Source organism: Lycium barbarum, chromosome 12 (genome assembly GCF_019175385.1).
Source record: "Lycium barbarum isolate Lr01 chromosome 12, ASM1917538v2, whole genome shotgun sequence".
Classification (NCBI taxonomy): domain Eukaryota; kingdom Viridiplantae; phylum Streptophyta; class Magnoliopsida; order Solanales; family Solanaceae; genus Lycium; species Lycium barbarum.
This window is the reverse complement of record NC_083348.1, coordinates 92,439,787-92,466,072: the sequence shown is the minus strand read 5'-3', so window position 1 is coordinate 92,466,072 and position 26,286 is coordinate 92,439,787. Positions and strand designations below refer to the sequence as shown.

General features: G+C 36.2%; 3 protein-coding genes and 1 pseudogene across 4 annotated transcripts; 1 reads left to right on the top strand and 3 right to left on the bottom strand.

Moving 5' to 3' along the window:
• The first annotated feature begins 5,422 nt into the window (after nucleotides 1–5,422).
• Nucleotides 5,423–6,341, top strand: LOC132623437 (dehydrin Xero 1-like). Its single transcript, XM_060338194.1, has 2 exons — nucleotides 5,423–5,770; nucleotides 5,873–6,341. The coding sequence occupies exons 1-2, from the start codon at nucleotides 5,522–5,524 to the stop codon at nucleotides 6,080–6,082; spliced, it is 459 nt and encodes a 152-aa protein (XP_060194177.1). The 5' UTR covers nucleotides 5,423–5,521; the 3' UTR covers nucleotides 6,083–6,341.
• A 5,513-nt stretch (nucleotides 6,342–11,854) lies between these two features.
• On the bottom strand, nucleotides 11,855–16,014 carry LOC132625153 (pentatricopeptide repeat-containing protein At5g44230). Of its 2 annotated transcripts, none has more exons than XM_060339965.1 (2): nucleotides 13,525–16,014; nucleotides 11,855–13,368 (listed from the first exon to the last, which is right to left on the bottom strand). In XM_060339965.1, exon 1 carries the CDS (start codon nucleotides 15,708–15,710, stop codon nucleotides 13,761–13,763), a length of 1,950 nt encoding a protein of 649 aa, XP_060195948.1. In that variant the 5' UTR covers nucleotides 15,711–16,014; the 3' UTR covers nucleotides 11,855–13,368; nucleotides 13,525–13,760. The 2 variants fall into 2 exon arrangements, with proteins under 2 accessions (XP_060195948.1, XP_060195947.1); XM_060339964.1 differs by having other exon boundaries at nucleotides 11,857–12,765.
• Nucleotides 16,015–16,687: 673 nt separating this feature from the next.
• On the bottom strand, nucleotides 16,688–23,953 carry LOC132625154 (uncharacterized). The gene is made up of 7 exons (XM_060339966.1): nucleotides 23,371–23,953; nucleotides 21,080–21,222; nucleotides 19,766–20,037; nucleotides 18,205–18,359; nucleotides 17,676–17,938; nucleotides 17,485–17,547; nucleotides 16,688–17,346 (listed from the first exon to the last, which is right to left on the bottom strand). Exons 1-7 carry the CDS (start codon nucleotides 23,630–23,632, stop codon nucleotides 17,089–17,091), a joined length of 1,416 nt encoding a protein of 471 aa, XP_060195949.1. The 5' UTR covers nucleotides 23,633–23,953; the 3' UTR covers nucleotides 16,688–17,088.
• Nucleotides 21,362–21,448, bottom strand: LOC132625372 (U6atac minor spliceosomal RNA; annotated as a pseudogene).
• Nucleotides 23,954–26,286: the final 2,333 nt, after the last annotated feature.

Here is a 26,286-nt window from a genome sequence, read left to right as displayed (position 1 = left end):
CCAAGTTCCTTAAATTATTAATTTTTGCCCAATAAATACTGTTATGAACTTCTACTAACAAATGTATAAAAACAATTTGGAATTATTTGTTTGGTAACTTCTGTAGAAAATTTGAACAGAGAAGGCATTGGAAAAAATTGTCGCATATAATAAGCCTTTATTTTTTGTTTATTGAAGTTTTAAGGAATTTTGCAGACTCGGGAAGGCTTTTCATTAAAAAAATATTATATTTAAAGGGCTCTTTATATACTTCATTTTCATTCAAATATGAATTAATGGTAATTCAATGGTGGAAAAGGAAAGTCAATTAAGTTACTCTTTTCCTTTAACTCTAACAATAATCACATGTTTACTAAAATTTTGAAATTTATCATTCCCTTATAATTGAAAAATGTAGGACAAGGTTATGGTTATTGATTAGATTAAGTTTTGAAGTATGTTATGTGAATATATATGCTTAAAGATTGCCATAAAATGAGAAATTAGTATAACTTAAATAGATATATAGTGGATAATTTCGATATTTATATTTGTACCTATGAGGAAAAAAAAATTAGTTAGTGTTCGAATCAGATGTACCAAAACTCCTCATAGGAAAATTCACTATGACGATATTAGTGTTTTCTAAAAATTTAGCTTATCTATAGGTTGTATATACTAAAAACCTCTTGGTGCTTAGAAGAAATGGAGACCCCACTTCTTTAATGTGTTCCATTCTTTTCGTTCATGAAAAAATTTCATTATCCTCTACATAAGAAACACTTACTCAATGACTTTATTCTAGGGAAATTTACCTTGTTTGCCCATGTGGTCTAAATATTACTCGAAAAATATCTATTTTAAAAAATACTACACTGCATACTTATTTAAATAAGATAAAATTTGGTAAGTATGAGCCCGTTTGGATTGGCTTATAGGTTTCTTATAAGCTGTTTTCAATTTTTTTGAGTGTTTGGCCGGCCAGCTTAAAGTCATTTTGTGCTTAAAATAAGCTCAAAAAAATAATTGGGCCCATTTGACTTAGCTTATCTAAAGCAGCTTATAAGCCAAAAAAAAAAAAAGTTAGACTACCCAACTTATTTTTTTTAGCTTATAAGTTGTTTGCAGCTTATAGGCATAAGTCCATCCAAACAGGCTCTGCTCTATATGTAGTTGTATACCTTCAAGATGTGCAATTCATTATTTTGTGTACCATTAAATAGCTTGAATCAACTATTTTTATTGTATTTTGTATACATTGCTCTTCATTAAAGCCAATCATCTCTGCTTTTTATTCTATAACACTATGTGATACAGTTTATTAAAATATTAATGGTCAGGAAAAAAATATTTTAGTGTTTAAATAATAGGTGCAACTAAAGATTAGACTCAAATTAAACTAAAGATTAGACACAAATTAAACTATATCCAAATTCGAAATGTTTGGGCCATGCTATGCACGGGCAAACCTCATCTAGTTTCTACTATTTGGAAGAGGGAGTTTGGGGGCACTTCGTCGTCAAAAAAGTCAAAAGTAAAACAAACAAAGTGGAAAATGTCAAATTGAGACATCAACGTAGGACCCACATGGTCATGATGCTGAGCTTTGGATATTGCAAAGCCAATGCGTGACATTCAAATACAAGTGGACCCAGTGTATGGCAAATTAATACCCACGTGAACAAGTGATAAGGCATCAAGTACAACATTTTAAGGCATACAAATCTTGAAACAACAACTAAAATTAAAAAAAAAATTATGGGCCCCATATTTATTAAATAACAACTAATATTAAAAAAAATGTGGGTCCCATATTAAATACCAACCGTATAAAAAATAAAAATAAAAAGTGAAACCCACCGCATCCAAACTCACAGAAAAAAAGTGGACCCCATATTAACAAAATCAAGCAATATTAAAAAAAAAAAAGTGAATCCCATATTAAAAAAATAAATAATGTTAAAAAAAATTGTGGACCCCATATTAAACATCAATCAGTATTAAAAAAAAAAAAAGGAGAAGAAAAAAAAGTGGAACCCATCACATCCAAACTCACGGGAAAAAAAATGGACCCCATATTAACAAAATCAAGCAATATTAAAAAAAAAAAGTGAATCCCATATTAAAAAAATAAACAATGTTAAAAAATAATTGTGGGCCCCATATTAAACACCAACCAGTACTAAAAAAAAGAGAAGAAAAAAAAGTGGACCCCATATTAACAAAATCAACCAATATTAAAAAAAAAGTGAATCCCATATTAAAAAAAACAAACAATGTTTAAAAAAAATGCTTAGAAAATCAAACAATTAAATTAATAATGATGGACTCATTGTCACATGCGTATCAACCCATTAATGAAAGTAAATGAAATTATTGTACAACAACATACTTAAAATATTTATATATTAAAATAAGATAGAATTTAATTACTTTTTCATTTTTTCCTTACTCTAATAAATGTGAAAAGAGCTTAATGTCATAAAAGAAAAAATAATATTAAATGGAGATCAAATAATTAATAAGGTAAATTAGTGAAATTATAATTCTAATTGACGTTTCCTTAAAAAATCGTGTAAAAAATAACATGACAAGTAAAATGAGTTAAACAAAAAATATTTACTAAAAATTAAAAAATCGAAGTTCTTCTTTTAAATAGAAAATCAAATTTCTACTTTGTTTCATTTTAAACATGTAAAATTAATATAATAATTTGAATTAGAATTATCCAAATCAAAATTTGATAAAAAAATTATATGTATTACTTTACTATTACTACTATATAGAAGAGCCGGTTTAGGCAAGATCATCGTCTGTATTCGGTCCTACTTTTTTATTTAAAGGTTAAAAAATCCTTTGTGGTCCCACCCATTTTTTTATTTAAGGGCAAAAAAATGACATTTTATATTTTATATTACCAACTCTTCTAAAAAGCAGATAGAAATACTTTATTATATTTCTATTTTTCTACTATATAGAAGCATCGGTTTACCCATGCTTCGTCGACAGTCACTCTTAAAAAAAAAAAAGTGAACCCCACCCTCTCCAAACGCATGAAAAAAAAAGTGGACCCCATATTAAAAAAAAATGTGCACCTCATATATTAAAAAATCAAACAATATTCATGTAATTCTCAAAGTATCCCCATCAAGTCAATAATAGTGGATTCATTGCCACATGCATATTAAACCATTAGTGAGAGCAAATGAAATTATTGCACAGCAAAAAACATGGACCCCATATTATTACTTTTCTTCAAAATATTTAATTGTTGTATTTGCTATTCCGCCATGTCATTTATTTTTTATGTTTACTAAAATAAATATACTTAAAATATATATATATATATTTAAAAAATAAGATACAATTTAATATCAAATGAAGATCAAATAATGAATAAGGTAAATTAGTCAAATTATAATTCTAATTCACGTTTCCTTAAAAAACCATGCAAAAGACAATATGACAAGTAAAATGAGTTAAACCGAGAATATTTACCAAAAATTAAAAATAACATTTCTTCGTTTAAATAGAAAATTAATTTCTACTTTGTTTCGTTTTAAACATGTAAAATTAATTTAATAATTTGAATTAGAATTATCCAAACCAAAATTTGATAAAAAATAATAAGTATTTACACTTTTAAATTAATTAAATTAAAATTGAAAGTATCAACTGATGCTTAAATATTACTATTATTTTATCTCAAAGAGAGGAAAATAGTTTTCTTTTAAACAAGTTTTCTCTTTTAAAAAGTATTAATAAATTTTCGTAGCAAACACGAATAAAATAAAGTTTTAGATACGAAGCACAAACTATAATGTTATATTAATCGTATTTTGAACATAGTATATATATATATATATATATATATATATATATATATATATATTATCACTGTCTAAATACAACTATATATATATATATATAGATATATTATAATTCGAAATATGCACGGGCATATTTATATAGAAGGGAGGCTTTCAGGCGCTTCCCCTTCCCGTTGTCCTCCTTGCCGACATGGAGGTACTTTTGACATTGCATGTTTTATGTGCTTCCATCTGTTGTGCTTGATTGATTTTATGGGTGTACTTTTACCTATTTAGACGTAAAAACCAGGACATTTTAGTATAATTTCGCTTATACTATCTAAATATAGGTACAGCTTTCGGAAAAGCGGGTCCCACTGAAATTCTCATTCCATTTTATTGAGTAATTGCCGCCATTTCCCGGCCCACCACTGTATTTACTTTTTACTTTTGCAAGTGTTACTACTATAACTTTGTTTATCTCAATTTATGTGATATTATTTTTTTATTTGTCATAAAAAATAAGTCATATTTCTATATTTATAAACAGTTTAATTTTATAAGATAATGTACAGCCACACATTTATATATGACTTGTTTTACACCGCATATTTTAAATTAAATACCAGTGAATTGATGGCCAAAAATTAAATACCAGTCCGTATGAAGGGCAATCGTGCAAATTTCCTGCTGAACTTTTCATATGTACTAAAATTGAAAATTACATTTCCTATGTTTCTAATAAACTTGATATCAAGCATATAGCAATAGCACCCTATTAGTTAGCCTTTTCCAAATTGGGGATCTTAGAAGTTAGACGTGATTCCGTAATCTTTACTTCTTTGAACCAAAAGATTTTGTTTTTTTTTTTTTTTTAAAAAAAGACATTCTAATCAATTACTAATCAAATCAAAGTTGAGTAGAATAAAGGGATTTAGGATATTACATAGCATCAAACATAGAACCCGAAATCAGAGCTAGAAGATGACACACTGGTTCGCTGATCTTTTGATAAAAAATAAAAAAATTAGAAGTAAAATCACACATGAGCGCTTTACAATTAATCATGAATAATAACATCAAAATAATATTTATTGCCGCAAGATTTCTGTTGCACCAAAAGATTTTAATTTGCCCTTATATAACTTTATATACTCTCTCTGTTTCAATTTATGCGAACCTATTACTATTAGTCTACGAAGTGGTTCTTTCACCACATTTTCCTTACATTTTTTCTAAATCATTTGACTTCCAAATTATCATAACTGATAGTACTATATTTTATGTAGTTTTAAATATATAAATTTTATTTTTATAAACTTGGGAAACTATATGAGACATGATTTTATCATAATTTTATCATCTTTCAGCTGGATCTTGATTTGCAGTCTCTTTCGGCGTACGTAGTCCACTGCGTAAAGTAGAAGAATTTGACCCAAAATAACCATTCTTATCTGACAGCCGAACAGCCGACAGAGCAAAAACCTGTCAGTCTGTGATGCTGCCACGTTCATTTCGACTGTGTTACATTCACGTAACACCTGTGATGCTCTGGTGCCATGCATGCACGGATGCACCTCCATTTCTTCCACACCCTCATCTGTGTTTTTCCAACCCTATATCTATCTCTTTTTTGCACTCAAATTTTATACCCTTTACACACACTACTCTCAACAGATAGATTAATTTTGTATTTCCGCTCTTAGTTTTATTTACTCTGTGTTAGTGAAAAAATGTCGCACTACGAGAACCAATATAGTGCAGGGCAGGCTATGCAGACGGACGAATACGGTAATCCCATCCGCCAAACTGACGAATATGGAAACCCAGTCCATCATACTGGAGGGACCATGGGAGAATATGGAACCACCGGAACAGGTGCCTATGGAACTCAGGCTGGCCACACCACTGGTGGGAAGCCTGAGCATGGTACTCTCGGTGGCATGCTTCACCGTTCCGGCAGCTCTAGCTCCAGCAGCTCTGTATGTAGTCTTTTCGAAACTTTTGTTTCAACTAACCTCTTATTTATCTGTATGTATGTATGTATGTGACTCTTGATAATGTTTAACGTGTGTGTTTTGCAGTCTGAGGATGATGGACACGGTGGGAGAAGGAAGAAGAAAGGGATAAAGGATAAGGTTAAGGAGAAATTGCCAGGAGGTCACAGGGACGACCAAGCTCATTCAACTGGAACAACTACGACTACTGGCTATGGTGTGGAAGGGCAGCATCACCCTCATGAGAAGAAGGGAATTATGGACAAGATTAAGGAGAAACTTCCCGGCCACCACTAGAAAGCTGCGGCAAAAAAATAAATCCTTTTATTATATATATACACACCCGTAAGATGTTTGTTTGGTTAAATACTTGTATTCGCGGTCGTTTCTAGTTCGTCCTTGCTGTGTCTTGAAGCATGGTGTTTGTGTATAATAAGCCATGCTAGCCCTTTTAGTGCTAGTGGAAGCATATTCACATGTAATAAGTCTTTTTATGTGCGTTGTATCATGTACCACGCCATAGTGATGCGTTATGAATGTACTAAGTTCATCTAAAGCCAACATGTTCCTTCTGGCCTGGGAATCCAACTTAAACCAATGAAGGTTGGATTATGTGGCTGATGAATGGTGTTAACAATGACATAAAGAGAGCACAGATTATTAATTTCTCATCTCTTACTTTAATCTGCGATGTGACTAATTGGGGGGAAAACAGATGAGGAACATGTTGTAGGAAATCAATCTGTAATATGTAATCCGTAATTTGTATTGATGTATGATAGTCATTATATACAAAGTAGGTATCTAACTGTCAGCATAATACTAGGCTAAATTATAGGACCATATTACTATACATAAGGAAGAGATCACGCCTAATATACATTTGCTAATTATGAAAAGATTATCCTAATATTTACGTTGACTATTTCATAGTCTATCACATCCCGCAGTCGAAGCGGGAGGTTGTCGTACGCTTAGACTGTCCCTGAAATCATCAAAAAGTACGCGCGGAAGACCTTTAGTGAAAATGTCTGCAATTTGGTAACGGGACGGGACGTGAAGAACACGAACTTCTCCACGGGCAACTTTCTCGCGTAAGAAATGTATGTCCATCTCAATATTTTTAGTGCGTTGCTGCTGAACTCGATTACCTGATAGGTATATGGCACTAACATTATCACAATAAACCAATGTAGTTGTCCGGATGGGACAACGGAGCTTCAAAAGAAGGTTGCGAAGCCAACAGGACTCAGAGACGACATTAGCGACACCACGGTATTCGGCCTCGGCACTCGACTTAGACATAGTAGATTATCGCCAAGGAAAACACAGTAACCGGATGTGGATCGGCGAGTGTCTGGACACCCACCCCAATCTGCATCTGTATAAGAAACAAGAGAGGCAATGGACGATTTGTACAAATGGAGACCAAACTCAATAGTATCTTGCATATAGCGTACTATGCGTTTAAGAGCATTCATATGTTCAACCTTTGGATAATGCATGTGAAGGCACACTTGTTGAATCGCATAGGAGATGTCTGGTCTTGTGAACGTAAGGTACTGCAACGCGCCGGCCAACTTACGATATTGTGTGGGATCATCGCAAGAAGGCCCGACCGTGGCGCCAAGTTTGGCTTTGGTGTCGACCGGTGTCTGACTTGGCTTACAGCAGTAGTACCTGCACGCTCTATAATATCTGCTGCATAATTTTTCTGAGAAAGAAACATGCCGTGTGAAGTACGGGTAACAGCAATACCCAGAAAATAGCTTCAAGGGCCCAAATCCTTTATAGCAAATTCGGCACTAAGCAGAGACATGATGGATTTTCTGAGAGCATCTCAGGAAGCTGTGAGAATAATATCATCAACATATAGCAGAATGTAAGCAATGTCGGAACCTCGACAATAAATAAAGAGAGAGTGATCAGATCAGCTATGTGAAAAGCCAATAGTGGAGACATAGTCTGCAAAGCGTGGGAACCATGCATGGGGAGCTTGCTTAAACCCATATAACGATTTCTTCGAGAGACAGACATGATGGGGATGCTTTGGATCCTTAAACCCAACAGGCTGATGCATATAAACAGTCTCATTAAGATTACCGTGTAGAAAAACATTCTTGACGTCCAACTGATGAATGGGCCAAGAGTGTGCAAGTGCAATGCTCAATATAGCATGAATAGTAGCCGGTTTGACAACCGGACTGAAGGTCTCGTCGCAGTCAACTCCAACCTGTTGAGACCTGCCATCACATACAAGACGGGCTTTGTGCCTCTCAAAAGAACCATCAGATTTTTTTTTATGACGAAAGATCCACATATAATGAATAAGATTCACATCAATGGGACGGGGAACCAACTCCCATGTCTTATTTTTAAATGGAGCATTATATTCATCAACCATGGCAGCTTTCCAATTGTAGTCATTTAAAGCACTCACAGGATTTCGCGGGATAGGCGAAATGGAGGTAGTGGTGGAAGTGTTCAAATTAAACGGTTGTTTGGGCTTATAAATCCCATGTTGGCTTCTAGTGACCATGCGGGTGGGCTGTTGGGCAGTGGTAACGGTGCAGCAGTGGGGGGAAGGGGCGCTGGACTGGGTAGGGGCAAGGGATCGGGCTGGACAGTAGGGAAATGGGTGAGGGGTGACGGGTCCGTAGCTGGTGTGCTACTGGACTGGTGGTGCGGTGATTCTGTCGGGTGAACCGTGGGCACGACGGGTGGAGTGGGCTGCGACAGAACATGCAAAGTGTGTAGAGAAATCCCATGGTCCAAAAAATCATAAGAGGTTGGGGTTGGTGGGTGCAATTTTGAGAAGGGAAATTGAGTTTCCTCAAAGATGACGTGCCTTGATATTATGATTTTGTTGCTTGATAAATCATAACACTTATATCCCCTATGGTTCAACGGATATCCCAAAAATACACACGGGTTGGACCTTGCTTGCAACTTATTAATAGTTGTAGATAGGAAAAGAGGATAGCATAGACACCCAAAAACCCGGAGATGAGAATAGGAGGGGGTTCGTTGGTAGAGAATTTGCGTTGGTGATTTATACGCAAGGACCTTGGTGGGAAGTACATTAAAGAGGTATGTGGCCATTTGGAGAGCATGATGCCAAAAAGAGGGGGGCATGGAGGAGTGGACAAGAAGAGTGCGCACTATGTTGTTAATGGATTTAATTTTTCTTTCCGCCTTGCCGTTTTGAGGAGAGGTATGGGGGCAAGAAAATTGGAAATTTAAACCATTGGAGGCGCAAAAAGATTGAAAATTCCCATTGGCGAACTCCCGCCCATTATCACATTGAATGTTTTTGATGTCTCTTTCGAATTGAGTCCGTATTAATGCCTTAAAAGATAGAAAAGTAGAATAAACTTGGGACTTGTTAGAGATCGAAAAAGTCCAAAGAAAATTACTATAATCATCAAGAAAGAAAACATAATAGCGGTGCCTATTAGAACTCAAAACAGGAGATTTCCATAAATCACTATGAATGATATCAAATGGCATAGTAGTAAATGACAATGAATCATGAAATGGCAATTTAACGTGTTTCCCCAAAGGACAAGAGGTACAAAAAGAAGTTCGGGCCCGATTACATTTAATTAAAGCATTACTACGAAGAGAACTAAGGATAGCATTTCCCGGATGCCCGAGTCGAGAATGCCACAAGCTAGGTGATGCGGCAATGAAGGTTGATGGTGGAGTGGTCCATTTTGGGGCAGTGATAGGATACAATTACCCGGTGCTCTCACATCTCATTAGGCGGCTCCCCGTCGGTAAATCCTTCATAGAAAACCCAAGAGGATCAAACTCAACAGAAACATTATTGTCCTTAGTGAATTTACGTACGGAAATAAGGTTTTTGATGAGTTTTGGAGCATGTAAGACATTATGGAGACGTAATTGGGGATTAGGTGGGGGTAGGGATGTATGACCATAGCCACGAATTGGAATAGTGCTACCATTACCAACAACTATTCCAGAATTCTTGCTCAAATTAAAATAAGACGTGAGAGTACCTGTGTTGGCAGTCATGTGGGAAGTCGCTCCGGTGTCCATGTACCAATTATCATCTGGTTGATGCATGGACAGAGTGTGCATGGCGGCCTCTACGTCTGTTGGAGTGTACCCAGAGTAGGATGGACCATGCATGGAATAGGCCTGCTGAGGTGGGCGTGGACCTGCACCGAGAACGCCACTGCCGGGGCCTTAGTGTCGTGGGACGGTGCTGCCACGGCCTTATTGGATACGGACAGGGGGGCAGTGCCCATTGCTGTGGCGGCCAGGCAGGCAGGCCAGTAGTAGCCCCCTGCTGGTGGCCGGGCCGTCGGCCACAGGCTGTGGCTGGTTTGTCCGCCGCCGCCGCAGCCAGATTTCCCGCGGTTGTTATTGTTGTTATTTCCCTTTCACGTGTTCTTGTTGGAATTCCTGCCACGATTATTATCACGACGGTTGGTTGAATTATTGTTGCCTCCAGGTGGCGGGGAGGGAGCATCATTATCAACAATGAGAGCCGCGAGATTAGAGTCGCGGGCACGTTCCTTGGCAGCGGCGTCTTCGAGCTTGAGTCTGGAGCACACTTCAGAGAAAGAGGGCAGCACGTCCTTCTACTGGATGGTTGTGACAAAGTGTGCGTATGTCTCCGGTAAGCCCGCAAGGAGGCGCAAAACCATACGTTGGTCGGACACCGGCGACCCCACGTTGGGAAGCTGATCAGCGAGTGACTTTTGCCTATTATAATAGGCCATAATCCAGCCGAAGTCGGCCATTTTTGTGGTGGTGAATTCTGTTTCAAGGTACGCTGCCCTTGAGTGCTTGTTATCTTGGAAAAGCTGAGCAACTCGGTTCTAAGCCTTCTCCGCAACATCATCCGCCACGAGAACAGAGGTAAGAATATCATGGGATACGGTGGCGAATATCCATTGGAGAACCACCGCATCGAGCCGTTTCCAGAGCGGAAGATTAGCCGCCTTCGTTGCGTTGTACGCGGTGAGTTCGGTGGTGTCAGTTAGGGCTGCATATCGGTCGGTTCGGTTCGGGTTTCAAAGTTATCGGTTCAACTTATCGGTTATCGGTTTGTAGACATGTTAAACCATTAAAGAACCGTTAAGATATCGGTTAATGGGTTATCGGTTAATCGGTTGTTGTTTGTTATCGGTTCGGTTATCGGTTTAACCGTTAAGATTTCACACAAAAAAAATTCAAGAACAAGGAACCCATCTTCAAAACTGAAAGTCGCTTCATCTCCTAAGACTATGCCGAACAAAAAAATTCAAGAACGAAGAACTTTTTCTGCTAGGAAGTGATTTCCCTAATTTCCCAACCCCAACAAACACCCCAAAACAGAGAAATACAAAAACACATAAACAAGAGTGAGAATTGAAAGCAATGTAGAAGAAGTAAAAAATAGTTTAGTAAGTTTACGTTTTCAAGTCGGGCTTGCGTCTTGCGAGTTGGAGGAGAAGGGTTTTTGTTGTGATACGCCGCTTGAGAGACTGAGTTTATGAAGTGGAAATCAAGTGAACCCTAAATCTAGTCAAGTGACTTTATATATGGAACGGTAGAATTATAATTAAATAAATGGTTATCGGGTTATCGGTTCACCCGTTAACAAAAATGGCCAAACCGTGACCCGACCCAATAAGCCAATAACCACAAGGCACCACCCGATACCCGAACCAGTAATCCATTAACCCGAACCATTAACCCAATAACCCAATAATTGATTCGGGTTATTGGTTTAACCGTTAATATGCACAGCCCTAGTGTCAGTTGGTGGTATGATGTGCTCAAGTACGGAGTAGACGCGGGCTAGAACCTTGAAGAGTGTCGCCCATTCGTGATAATGGCTGGTTTCCATGTCAAGGGTGATTGGTATTAAGGATTTCACATTCGTGACAGTTAAAGCAGAATGAAAATTTTTGTCAGCCATTGAAGAGAGAAGAGGGAGGAAGAAGAGGACGGCTAGGGTTAGGAAGAAGGTGACAGCTAGGTTTAGGAGGTGAGGAAGGAAACCTAATCTGATACCATGTAGGAAATCAATTTGTAATCTGTATTGATGTATGATAGTCATTATATACAAAATAGGTATCTAACTGTCAGCATAATACTAGGCTAAATTATAGGACTTAATTACTATACATAAGGAAGAGATCACGCCTAATATACATTTGCTAATTATGAAAAGATTATCCTAATATTTACGTTGACTATTTCATAGTCTATCACATGTGAAAAAGAACCAATACTCGGTAACAACATCAAATAAATACTGTTGAAACAATACCTTCTAAGAAGAACATCCAACTCTTTCTGCAAAGTTAATATTACAACAGAGTAAAAATTGGACACACCAAAGTGAAGTAATACTGAAAGGCCCAAGCTGAATGGTCGGCCGTGTATGATGAGGCAATTGCTTCTATTTCTAGAAGCTGCCTGAACTCGTTTTGTAACGAGATCAAATACCCCTGCTTCCTGCATCTGCTCAGAGTAGCCCTTCCTGTTCCCCACTATTTTTCTGCCAACATAGTTTTCCATAAGATTGAAGCCCACGTGGCATCAGAGTTGATTCATGTGTGAGCCCACAGAGAATTCCAATTTCAAGATTCAATCTTGTTCTCTGCGACAGTCGGGACTATCCACCAAATGGGCTGGAGAATTTAACAGGAGTACCGTGAAATGAAAGCAGATCGAACATTTCATCTGCCAGACAAACTGATTTTGCAATAAAAACTTCGATAGTAACGGGAACCAATCTTCTGAACCCCCACACAATACCTACTTCAAAATTGCCTTTTTCAGTCCTTTGCTGCAACAAGCGTGAATACTCGGCTATCTAAAGAGATAAGAAGTTGGTCTTCCCGCAGCAAAATGCTTGTAGTGTACCAGATCTTGCCAGGTTATGACATCTCCATCTTCAGAACCCAAAGATGCCGGGAGAAACAGTTCCCTCTCCTCGTAGGCGAAGGAGAATGGACCTTCACATTCACAGGGAAACGACACCACAAAAATATAATTGAAGTCAGAAGATGCAAGCGTAAGAGCATAAGAAAGAAGCTTTTCTGAAACATGTAAAAGCATTACATTCTAATCGCCATAACACTAGCTTTTCTATGTAAAACGTACTTCTGGAGGAGGTTGTCTTCTTAGTGAGCTAGTTCCATATTTTTATAAATTCTGAAAATTAGAATGTAGATGATCTTGTTTATTTCGACTCATTGAGATCCAAAGAAGTTCACAGCCCTAGAGCAGCATGTAATCTCTATTTAGTTCACAAACTTTTTACTTAATTAATCAATATAGCATAACCCTCATGTAAACCCAGATATGTCATTTATTCCCACTAAAGAACAAAGTTAATTATCCAGTTGAGCTCCAAAAAATTGTATACATGGCAGGTAAGACCAATAAGGAACATCTGTTTTACAACTGCAGTGTCCGGACCAGCAAGACTTCTGTTGACATGGCAAGTAAGACCAATGGTCAACCCATTTCATTGACTATTAGGCCACAACGAACTTGAGAGCACACACATCAGACATTATAGTGAGATAAGTCTTAGAGGCTTCCATATAGCAAGACTGCTGCAGCGAGATTTGCATTTGAATCAGGCTTCAAAGTTAACAAAACTCAGCATTGATCATCTATTTGTTAAATGAGAGCTCTAAGTATGTACCAGGTGAGCACAACTTTCAAATGTCACTGAATGTTTAAAAAAATATGTGCAGTTCAATCACCTGTCATCTAGCTTGGCACCTTCGATCATAGAAATTCTGGAATTTAGATTCGTCCTTGAATGAATTAATCATATCCTTCAGTTGAGCAAGAATTCCAATCCCTCAGTCTAAAAAGAAATTCAAAACCTTTTGAACAACTATGGCACTTGTGACCAAGTAATGGCAATTTCCAAAGAAAAGGATCCTTCAAGCTCACTTAGAGTGGCACTTCAGAGAACTGACGGCTCTTCATTCAATTACCAAAAGTTACCACAAGAGCACACACCATTTCGGAAATGGTGAAATCTCTTGTTGTCCCTGACAATAATCTCCCTGCCAGTGATTTGAGATGCACCGCACATAAATGAGTGGCAATCTTCACAGATTCTTAGATTTTTCATGATCCTAATGGTAGACCCAGCAGAATCAGTAATGAGTAGCCCGTATGCCAAAGCCAGCTTCTCACTATGTGTAAGAAGTACTCGTTTTTTATGTTCCTCACTCAGATCATAAGGCACAGAGCTTATGTTTGGCTCGTAACCGTGTGACTTAAGCCGACTAATAAGACCCTCTAGTGCTTCCTTAATCTCTTTCGAGTTTGGGTGGGTCATATCACCAGCATAGAACTCATGAATCACCCCCTCTTTGCCTTCAATCCAGCTGCGTGAAGGGTCCTTTCTCAGCAGTTTTTGTTTTATTAATTTCCTTACCCCTAAAACATCTTCCCACCTTCCCGCTGTAGCATATGTATTGGCAAGCAAGACATAGTTTCCAATGCTATCAGGTTCAAGCTCAAATAAACGGCTAGCAGCAACTTCTGCGATTTCAGGATTACCATGAATCCGACAAGCTCCCAGCAAAGCTCCCCAGACACCACTATTAGCTTCCATTGGCATAGCTTTGATAAGCTCAAGAGCTTCTTCTAGTTGCCCAGCCCTGCCAAGGAGATCAATCATGCAAGCATAATGTTCTATTGATGGTTCAACACCATAATGTTTCTCCATTATACCAAACAGGTATCGACCCCTTTCTACCAAACCTGCATGAGTACAAGCCATAAGAACACCAATGAATGTCACCTTATTAGGCTTTACCTCTGTTTTCACCATTTCTTCGAACAAATCTAATGCAGCATTCGCACATCCATGCATTGCAAAACCCAAGATCATCGAACTATACGAGAACACATTCTTTTCCTTCATCTTCATAAAAACCTTATACGCTTCCTCCACATTGCCACACTTGGAGTACATATCAATCAATGCAGACCCCACCATAACGTGATTGGCAGGTCCAAAACCATATCCCTCAGCCAAATCACGAACACAATTCGCATACTTAGCGGCTCCCAACTGTGCACAAGCTGAAATAACCGCAACCAATGTGAACTCATCAGTCTCCACACCTCCAGACTGCATCCTATAGAAGAACTCCAATGCTTCCCTTGGCTTAGCATTCTGTGCAAAACCCGACACCATAGCAGTCCACGCAACCAAATCCTTCACAGGCAATCTCTCAAACAGCTCAACAGCTGCCACCATATCTCCAGCCTTTGAATACGCAACAATTAACGAAGTCCACGAAATCACATCCCTCTCAGACATTTCATCGAACACCTTTCGACCACAATCCAACCAACCACATTTAACATACATATCAATCAAAATATTATGAACAAACAAATCTTTACAAAACCCACCGATCTTTATTCCCTGACAATGAATCTGCCTACCTAAATTCAACTCAAACTCATCACAACAACCCTTGAGCAAAGCAGTCAAAGTAAAAGAAACAGGCGATATATTTTCCCTTCTCATAGCATTATACAAACGCACAGCCTCTTTCAATGGTCCTTGAATTGAATAACCCCGAATTAAGGCAGTCCATAAAAAAGGGTTACGATATTCCACTTGATGAAATACAAGACAGGGATATGGGTCCATTGGGACATTGATTTTAGTGAGCATACGGAGTAGTTTTGCGAGAACATAGCAGCTTTGGTCAAGACCTTTACGAATAACGTGAGCATGTACTTGTTTGATCTGAATTAGGCTGTTACAGTTGTCAAGAAGTGAAACTAGATGACATTCTAAGAGTTTTGTTTCTTGAAGACGGGAAAATGGGACAAAGGGCTGCAAAGCTTGTGGGCTTCTGGATATTGGACTAGGGTTCCTGGATGCTATCAGCTTACGAGCAAGTGAAACCATTACATGCAAAGCTAAGGTCTAGAGTTGAGACAATATGAACCCGGAAGTAGAAGGACAAGGGAGAGCTAACTATGATGGCAATTGACTGTATATGACTTGCATATAATAGTTAAAAAAAAAAAATTAAATCTAAATAGTTTAATGAATCTAAAATTTTAACAGTTGGTGATTCATATAAGCTCGAACTCGATGGAATAGATTACCAACGTTGTTGGACGGTACTATTTCAAGGGGTCTAGCTTTGTGATTGTGTGGTTACTTAATTGAATTGCATCAAATTGACGCAAACGTCATTACCAGAAGGGTAAACACTTTCTTGCACTCAATATTTACGTGGAAATAAATAATTTAATTTTATTCGTTAAAAATTAAAGTGAAAATACATATACACTCATGGTTAGGTGAAGGAGTTGAAAGTACAAGAAGCCACATCTCTAAATAAAACTAAATTTAGATATGAAATTGGGCATCAATTCATTAATCTGCTTGGAATCATTATTTCTTTTTGTTTTCTCCTTTTCTCATGAACATTGTGGTTTTATTGAGAACCATAAGCTTCAGTTCTTTTGATTAATACCCATTTCTTAGAAAATTCTTTTGATGAATAACCATAATCTCAGTTTGATGAGTTGAAACACTGTCCGTTCTTATCATTCTTGGTGTTCAAACCCACATATATAATCGGTCTTTGTTCAAACTCCTCTCGACGAAGAGTGGTGATGGTTCGTCTGTCAGCATTCTATTTTGGTATACTAAGGCCTTCACGTCATTTTTGCAACATTTTAACGTAGGTCACTCACTTCTCTAAGAACTTATGATACGAGGGAACTCAAACATCTCAATAAATCACTTAAGTAGGAGTAGAATTCCAAACTCAAAACCCATAAAATTCAAATCTTGCATCCGCCCCTCTGAATTAACAAGACTTGTTACCTAAGGAGTGTGTACTTGTGGATTTGTGTTAGTTGATGAGGGAAGAGATAATAATTTTAGCTTTCTTGACCTAAAAAAGGAACCCCACTCTATTACAGGAAATACAGGTCCAGAACACAATGATGCAAAGGACATTACCCATGCGTCCATAAAATCATACTATATCCTCCCAGACTATGTACTAACCTGCTCACAAACCAAAAAGAAGTGCAAAATTATGGTGATTAGCAGCACTAGTCCTTCGACACCACATTGACAAGGATGAAAAAGTCAGTTTCTTTTTTACACTCAAAATATATAAGCAAGAGGACACTGAACTGTTTCCCTATGGTACTTCATTTCCTGTTGTTGACCACCTACTCACAGCTTATAAATTTCCACGTCACATCTACAAATGCAGCTCCAACTGAGAACAGAGGCTAAACGTAGTCACCGTAATAAAATATCATGCCCTTTGGTGTCCCTTTGCTTTTTGCAACACGTCCTTTAGAACTGCTGCGATTCTTTCTTCCATGTGACGCTCAAGAAATCTCTCTTTTACCCTCTCATACCCTTTCTTACCCATTGTAAGCCTCCGCTCAACGTGGGTGGCTAATTTAACAATGTTTTTTGCAAGTGGTGTTATCCCTTCTTTCCCCGCAGGATGTAGAAGACCAGTCGTACCATTTAATACAATTTCTTGGGTGCCACCAGCTGCAGTTCCCTGAAATGGAAAGGCAAATGGATGAGAGGGTAAGTTTTTCCAATCCAATGAAATATTTAAGATTATAAAAAGGAACTGCTGCCTGTAAAAGAAGAACTATACAACAAGTCAAGATGGAGGAAGAAAAATGGCAATTACCAACACGGGCAGCTGAAACGCCATGGCCTCAATCGTAATCCGACCAAAGCATTCACCCCGTGCCTACATGGTTAAAATAGAAGGGATGAAATATATGGAGTTAGCTATTACCGCATAAGTAAAATAATCATACTTAGGAGGGAAAAAAGAAGAAGAAAAAGTGACCAAGCATTCACCCCATGCCTACAAACCTGAGAATTCTGAACAAGAACATCAACTGCAGCAAGATATGGAGCTACTGTCAATGTCTTATTGACAAAATGAACATAATTCTGGATCTTCTTTGATATAACGAAGTTCCTAAGCTCGGTCTCAAATTTGCTGTGACTAGCCATGTCACTCCCTACAACAACAGCATGAATTGATGGCAACTGTAACTTCCTTTCTTGAATAAGCTGCAAGCTCTCATAGAATGACCTTAAAAATAAGTCTTGCCCCTTCCCACGAGTAACGCCTGCAATATTGCAAGTCCAGGTCATAGTGTAGTTAGAAAAGGACCGTCAGCGGGAAATGCTATGCATATTTCAAATCCAAGTCGACAGTAGTTAAGGAAAATTATGTACAGCATCATGTTGAATACGAGCAAATCATAGTGATTGGATAAATTTAGAAAATTAATCAAGAGCAATCCACCTAAACAGGTATTCAAGAAAGCAGCTTTTATCAGGAACAAAACATGATAGACTGTAATGCATAATAGTATTACAGGAAAAAGCTTACTATTTATGAGGGCAAATAGTATATCTTCATTTCGAACTCCAAGAGATTCACGAACATGCTCCCGCAAAATCCTTTTTGCCGCACTATCTTCAGCAATTTCCATTAGCTCATTGCTGTTGCCAAGATGAACAACATGGGTTTTTGGCATTTTGATCCTACAGAATATCAATAACAGTTAAGAGAGGTTTTACAGCGCCTACAAACGAGAACGAAAAATGAAGAATAGGCAACGTAATACAAGGTAGATTTGGACATAACTAAGAAGTCATCCAGGAGCTATCTTTCTGGAATTCGACCAAAGTTTGAGCATTCAGACCCAAGTATTAGAAAGAACGTTTCCAGTATATTACCTTAGCAATGGAGAAATAAACTCAGCTAATTTTTTTTTTTTATCAGGTAAAGTAAAATAAATTCAACTAAATTGTATGCCTCAAAATAGATTGAGATGCACTTCAAGTTTAAAATTACTTCACTTATATATAGGCATTCAGAATTTTCGGAGACACATACCAAGCATCCACCACAATTAGGATCAGGGTACTTTCATATATGTCCACTAAAATTACTGTTAGCATTTTCTACTTGCCGTGATAATACAAGTACTCGTCCATATAACACACGGCAAACCAAAATAGTTTTCCTGGAGTGGTGTTTTATCACTTCCTGAGTCCAACAGAATCTCATTAGGAAAGATCTGGATAAAGACATCAATGACAGATAAGAAACCCGACGATGAAAGGTTAACTAAAATCAGAAGCAATCTGATCTAAATTTCCATAGTAGAAAGTTCACTTTTATCAGTTGGATTTGTATGAAGTACAACCTAACCTATCTCAGAGAGAGAGAGGGGTGGGAGAGGAAGTGGTAAAGAGAGAACGAGAACAGGTTACAGTCTGTTCATTTACCAATTTTTTATGTGCTAACTGCTAAGAATACAATTCCATGACTAAAATGCCACAGGTAAAATGTTGGGTCGCTGCATGAAGGCTATTTTAAATTTCGTATATGACATAATTCAATGAGATTATTTGTCTCCTTGTTTGATAATACAGCTAGAAACTTTGAATAATTACAGCAGCTCCCAATAGGTAGCTAAATCTTGTAAACCCCATCTTGTCTCATTTGATGAGGGTAGGAGAAGTAGATCTATCTGCAAGAATGTGCATAGACACTTAAGCTTTTATTCTTCATAAGTCTTATGTTGTTCAATTATGTATTAACATTCCTTCTCCTCCCTCTATCATTTCTTATGGTGACTGTACAAGTCGACAGACAGAGGGAAATGATGGCAGCTTGAGAGAGTAAACTGCCATTCTAAGACTAAAATATTTCATTTACTCAACTTAAAACAATCAAAAATAAAATAAAATAAAATAAGAAAGATTTCACCTCCTCAATTTATCAAGTAAATTTACATTAGTGTGTAAACAGAACATTCTGGCCTCAGAACCAAATGATGCTCGAGATGCAATTTGAATCTAAAGATGCATGACCTCAAAAGGCCACTGGAAGTAGATCCCTCACCAACTTAATATCAAAATTACAGAACTTATAAATGTACCTTAGCCGCTCCTGTGTCCTATTCTTCCAGTATTCAGCTGTTACATGTGAATCAATCATTGCACCAGCAACATATGGAAGGTGCTTCACATAATCTAGACTGAAGTAATGACCTCGCATTTCATGGATCCACCACAAAACTTTGGGAAGGACATGAGGAACATGTTCCTTAAGAACAGCATCCAACCATTTCCCAGCAACGGCAGTGTTTAAAACAACCAAGTCAGCTTTTAAAGCGGTATCTATTGCCTCCTGACCCTTAGCAGAGACAACCTGAAAGCAGACATGCACCCATAAGCACAACCATTTAAATCTTTACTAGAGGAATAAATTTCTAGATCTCAGTGACTAGACATGCAAACCACTGCAAATATGCCAGCTATTAATTGCTTAAGGCTGCTGGAACTGAATAAGTGAATTGCAGACAACCCTGTGGAGAATTACCTCTATTATTTATAAGGAGTAATATCACTTATCAAAAGATAGTGAGTGTGTGTGTGTGTGTAAAACAAATAAGGAATAAAATATAGAAAAGAAAACTGAATCTCAAAGAGAAGGACCTCTATCATTATCATCTTTCAGTTTTCATGGATCGTAAGATGTTAAAAGAGCTAAAAGCCAAGAGAAATTACAGGAAAACAGGGAATATCACCTCAAATGGATAAGGGGCAGCAATTGTTTACCGATATTAATATTATACACTTGTTGGATACCGTTAAACAAAAAAGTTAGAAGCTTTAATACACTCTACTTTTTATCTACCTTGATGAGCATGTCCCTCCATCCCAAATTGATCTTCCCTTTTTTCTATATAAAAGCTCAAACAAGAAAAGGATAGGTTTACTTGGAAGTAGTAGGTACCTGGTGGAAGAGTTGTAACGCGCGTAAGCTGGCCCATACACCACCATTATAAAATATATATAAAACAATGGTTTTGTTACATACAATGTAACTCATGCAAGAGGCTCGTCTTAACAGTTTAAAGTTTTTCACACACTTTTATCTCTAGTCTAACCCATAACTGTCAATTCTCTTCTTAAAATCCATGAAAAGTTAAATATGGATGTTTATTTAGGCCTAAGTATTGGAAAAACAGAATATATAACAGGAAAATAGAAGAAAAAGAAAAAAGACGAGCCAATTATGGAGATACATTTAGTCCTCTGCAAAATAATGGTGAATGATTACCAATGAAATACAATACCAAATGACAAACAAACACTAGAACTGAAACTTAAAATGAGAAAAGATGAGATCATGCAAATAATGGAAAGGTATAAAATCTCAAGCTGGAAGAAATACTGCCAAGTACAACCTGAACTCCTCGGTGTAACATTTTGTGTTCCAAACTGTATACGACGTTATTTGTTTCAGATGGTCTTTGATTTGTGATCCAACACACTTCAGCACCAACACCTCTTAGTAAAAATGCCAGCTCCATCAGCAACAGGGGTCCACCTATATGAAAAGAAAGAACAGCCATAATGATTAAAAGTATTTGTTTCCCTCATATGGCCCTTTCTTTTCTTCTTTTTTTTCCTTCTATTTTCATAAACCAAAGTATTCATTGATACTCAACCAAGATGGTGTTACAATTACAAAAGAGATAGTAAACAGGTAAAGCCAGAAGGTTGTTCCTGTCCCGTCAGGGAAGATGCCAACCATCTCTCCTTTCTACTAACACAATTACAAAGGAGGTATGATACAAGTATTTTTTAAGCATCCAAAAGTCCAAGTTCCTAACCAACTTGCATGTTGGTGTTTCTTCCTTACCCCATAAATACAAACTACAAAATAGACACAGATGAACTCCTAATCAATATATTTTCAGCCTCTTCGAAAGTTCTTTTCTTTCTTATCTCTCTTAATTATCCAAAATGTGCAAAAGCGCTCCATTATCCACACCCTCTTTCTCCTAGCTCCCAGCCCATTTATTTGCGAACACTGAACTCAGTTTTCAAGAGCAAGGAGAACCAAACTAGCAGGGTTTTTTTTTTCTGATAAGAAGAAAGTCAAACTAACAGAATTCTAGAATATATGGAACAAAATGAAATGATGCATCATACCAAAGGCAAACTTTCACCTGTAACATGCTTAGTTTGTTGGGTCTCATTTCCCTTATCAAGAAGAATCATATTAATTTACTGAAATAATAAAGTTGTAATATAAGTAGTTCGTTGTTTGGTGGAAATGTGAGATCAAGTTATACAGGATTAAATTAATAATTATTAAAACACAGAATAACTGGGAAGCAGAAAATGTAAGTCGACATACTGTTGCTAGCACCAAGAAAGTTCATTATCAGCAGAGCGTGAAGGAGCACATTTTGCGACATGAGTTAAATGTTCATCAGTCAGAAAAGATTACACCCATTTTCAACATTTTTAACCATTTTAGCAATCAGGACAAGGAGCAGCTGAAGAGGTTCTAGCCGAAGCTCAATGTACCAGTTGAAAACTCTTGGTTATTTTACTCGCCAAATAATGAAATATTGCCAGTGCTAGAAGAGTGGGAAACTGGCTAACTTAAGAATCCAAAGTTACAGATTAACTCTGTTGGTTGCTCAAAATATAATTACAAGTTAACTCCAATGTTCCCGCTATAGAACAAATTTCTTTTGTCAAACTTCTATGAATTTTATATCGTCTTCAATAAATCAGTCACAACTATCTTGTGCTATAAAGATACATGATAGCAACAAAAGGGTGTAGATCAACAGAATGAAAAGCGACAAGATAGGAGGATCCAGTGATTTCTCAATCTATTCTTATGCAACCTTGTTATTCAGTTGATTTTGTTCCATATACATCTCAGCTAATGCACTGCTCCATAACATTTCAGTTAATTTAAACTTCTAGCGAAGTGGTACGGGAAGATGATACATAAACGGCAGCATTAATTAGGGACCGCACAAACATCCACTCCATTTTAATGTTCTCAATTTAATTCCATCCCCGCTTATCTGACAAGTTACACCTCTTATTTGGGCCTGTTTGGCCATCAAAAAAAAAAAATCACTTTTTCCCGGAAACGTTTTTGCTTTTTTTGGAAATCAACATTTGGCCATGGAAATTCCAAATACAACTTCAATTTGAAAAAACACCAAAAAACTTGTTTTCACTTTTTTCACTTTCAATACATTCAAACAACTAACTATTCTTTGCAAAAGCTCTAACCAAACACAACTCCATCTTCAACTCCAAAATACCAAATAAAGTGAAAAATATTTGGTATTCATGGCCAAACGCCTACTAAGTCTTCTGATTTCGTGACTACTTTCTTTCGCACCTCAAACAGCACCAATCTGAATGAATGAATTGGCTAATAAAATGAAAGATCCAACCTTTGATACACATAAAAAAAAAAAAAAAAAAAGTGGTTGTCACATCTTCCTATACAAAAAAGGGGGTGCAAACACAACAACAGGATCTGCAGTAACACAAGTGATTCACTAATACAGCTACATAACACTCTTCACCCCAGCTAGACAGCGACATCTCACTCTAGAATGCTCCATAAGCAACATTGAAGAACCAAACAAAACATACTAAACCATATATAATTAAAAGCGAAATTTACACAAAGCAAAATAAAAAAAAAAGGTACCAGAAAGGGAAAGCTCATGAGAGACAAGAAGCACAAGCTTAGACTTCATAAAACTAAGTGGGCTCTGAGGAACAGCAACCCCAATCGGTTTAGCTGATTCGCTATATCGCTTCACATCTATGTGGCAATCACAAGAGGATTCAAGGCTAGCTCTTACAATAAAAGCAATGGCGGTAGTAACTGAAAGCATCACAAGTAGCGCTACTGCAGTCAACCATCGTTTTCGAAACAAAGCCATAGCTACGGAAGAATGCTTCGCCATGTATAAAGCTAGGGTTTGTGAAGGTATTACTGAGATGGATCTGTGTCACCTTTCTATGCATTTTAGGGTTGGGGTTTTTGATCTGGACTGGTAATTGGCGTACATTTGGCTTTTATAATTGACACTTGGAAATAAAGACTTTGTTTTAAAGAATGGAAGATCTGTGTGTTGTTAATGGCAAATAGGCAATGGCGATGCTGTCAGTTTTTACCCTCTCCAGAAAATTTGTCAATATTCTAGTACTCCTTTATTGCAGCGCACAGCTATAAGATACAATTTGCTGCTGTTTTTCAAGCCAGTCTTGGAAATATGGTTACGTGGGTCTGGAAATATTGCCTATGGTAGAAAATTCTAAATTAAGGACCGTTTGCCCATGAAATTTTTCAATTTTTTTAGGAAAATTTTTTCACTTTTTTTTTTTTTTTTTTAAATCAATGTTTGGTTATAAAAGTTTCAAATATAACTTAAAATTGTATTTAGAGTTTAGAAAATACCTAAAATCTTTTTTCACTTTCAATACATTTAAACAACCAAATATTTTTTGTAAAAACTATAACCAAACACAACTTCATCTTCAACTCAAACTCCAAAATTTCAAATAAAGTGAAAAATATTGTTTTTCATGGCCAAACGCCTACTTATTTTTTCTTCTCCATCTGTATGCATGTCACTTTTTTTTCATTTGAGGAAGAAAGTTAATACAACCCTTCTTAATTTGAATTAAATTTTATTTATTATTTTGAATGTTTTATGTATAATAGTAATAAAAATCCTTTATAAAAAGATAAAAGATTAGAAATGGATTTATAAATGATTATAAAATCAATTGACCATTTTTGTGTGAAAATTGGAATGCAAACATCCTCAACAAAATCTATAAATTTATATATTCATATATCTATATAAAGTCGGGACATAGGCCTGGGGACGTGACGTCTCTAACGCTTGGAAAGATATTTATCTTTTTCCTTTTTTTTTTTTTTTGCCTTTTTCCTCTTATTTTCCAATTAACTATCCATTTTACCCTTTAAACTCAAAAAAAAAAAAAAAAAAAAGGCTAAGCAGTTGCATCTCTTCAGCAACTTATACGAATGGTTGCAAATAGTAAAAGGTTGTGTTTAAAATCTGTTTACATTAAACATTTCAGTTGCTGTACCACATTAAATCTCCTCTTTTGCTCCTCTTCTCCACTCAAATTCTGCCAACCAAATCTTTCTTGCAAAATTTCGCAGCAGCAATGGCAACGTGAATTCTGGAAAAAAAAAAAAAAAAAACCTTTCTTCTAAATCAGTGCACGTTCTTACATGTATATGTAAAAGGTTGATGTGCAGTGTATAGCTATGTAAGTAGTGGAAGAAGCCACAGATATTGTAGCTATGGCGGGAAGGCGAAGATTGGTACGATTAAGATGACAAATCAGAGAGCAAAAGGAACTTTAAAGAGTTAGTTACAATATTACATAGAAGTTGCAAAATTCGGCATCCTTAGAATATCAAATTATCACTTTCATCACACTTTTTTTTTATTGGGGTCAGACATCTCGCTCCTTCTTATGATCTCAGTCCATAATCCCATTTTCTTATGCCAAATTGTGTCCATGATCCCATTTTCTTATGCCGAATTAGTGTGAATAATTATCCAGATTATAAAAGGGGAAAGCACTAGAGAGTTTGAAGTTTAAAAAAAAAATTCTGCTATAGATTAATAATTTTTTCTATGTAATTAAAATATTTATTATATTTTTGTTTATGTTAGTTAATTCACTAAATTTGAAGGGTATGTTGATTGAATTAGTTTAGGACTATGAAACATTGTTATGAAGAAATAATTGTTTTTTTTTATTGGGGGTCAGACATCTCACTCTTTCTTGTGATCTTAGTCCATAATCCCATTTTCTTATGCCGAATTGTGTCCATAATTCCATTTTCTTATGCCAAATTAGTGTGAATAATTATCCATATTATAAAAGGGGAAACCATTAGGAAGTTTGAAGTTTAAAAAAAAAAATCTGATATAGATTAATAATTTTTTCTATGTAATTAAAATATTTATTATCGTTTTGTTTATGTTAGTTAATTCACTAAATTTGAAGGGTATGTTGATTGAATTAGTTTAGGAATATGAAACATTGCTATGAAGAAATAATTGATGAAAGTTGAATTATTTGTTAGTACTTAATATATTAAAGTTTACTTTGACGTCCTTTGGAGAAAGATGTTTTATGATGTACTTTATTCAGGACGATTTTGCTTGTCATTATTGAGTTTATTTATATTCATTCATCCATCATTTACCAAAATACTAAACTATTTTTAAAAATCCCTTCACGGATTTAGGTACAAAGATTTGAACATTTTTGTTGATTTGTTATCTTTTGGATGTTTAGAAATCTTAACAAACGTTTGTTAAATTTTTGGTTGTAATTTGATTATTGTGAGAAAAATACTTCGAATGCTTTTGACAGTTTTGCTCTTGATTTTCTATTATTATTATTATTATTATTATTATTATTATTATTATTATTATTATTATTATTATTATTATTATTATTATTATTTCAGTTAAAGTTATTGTTTGGTTTGCCTTTCTTTTAGTTATTGAAAATTTAAGTCTCGGAAAGTACATTTATGGTAATGTTATAAGCTTGTATGCTT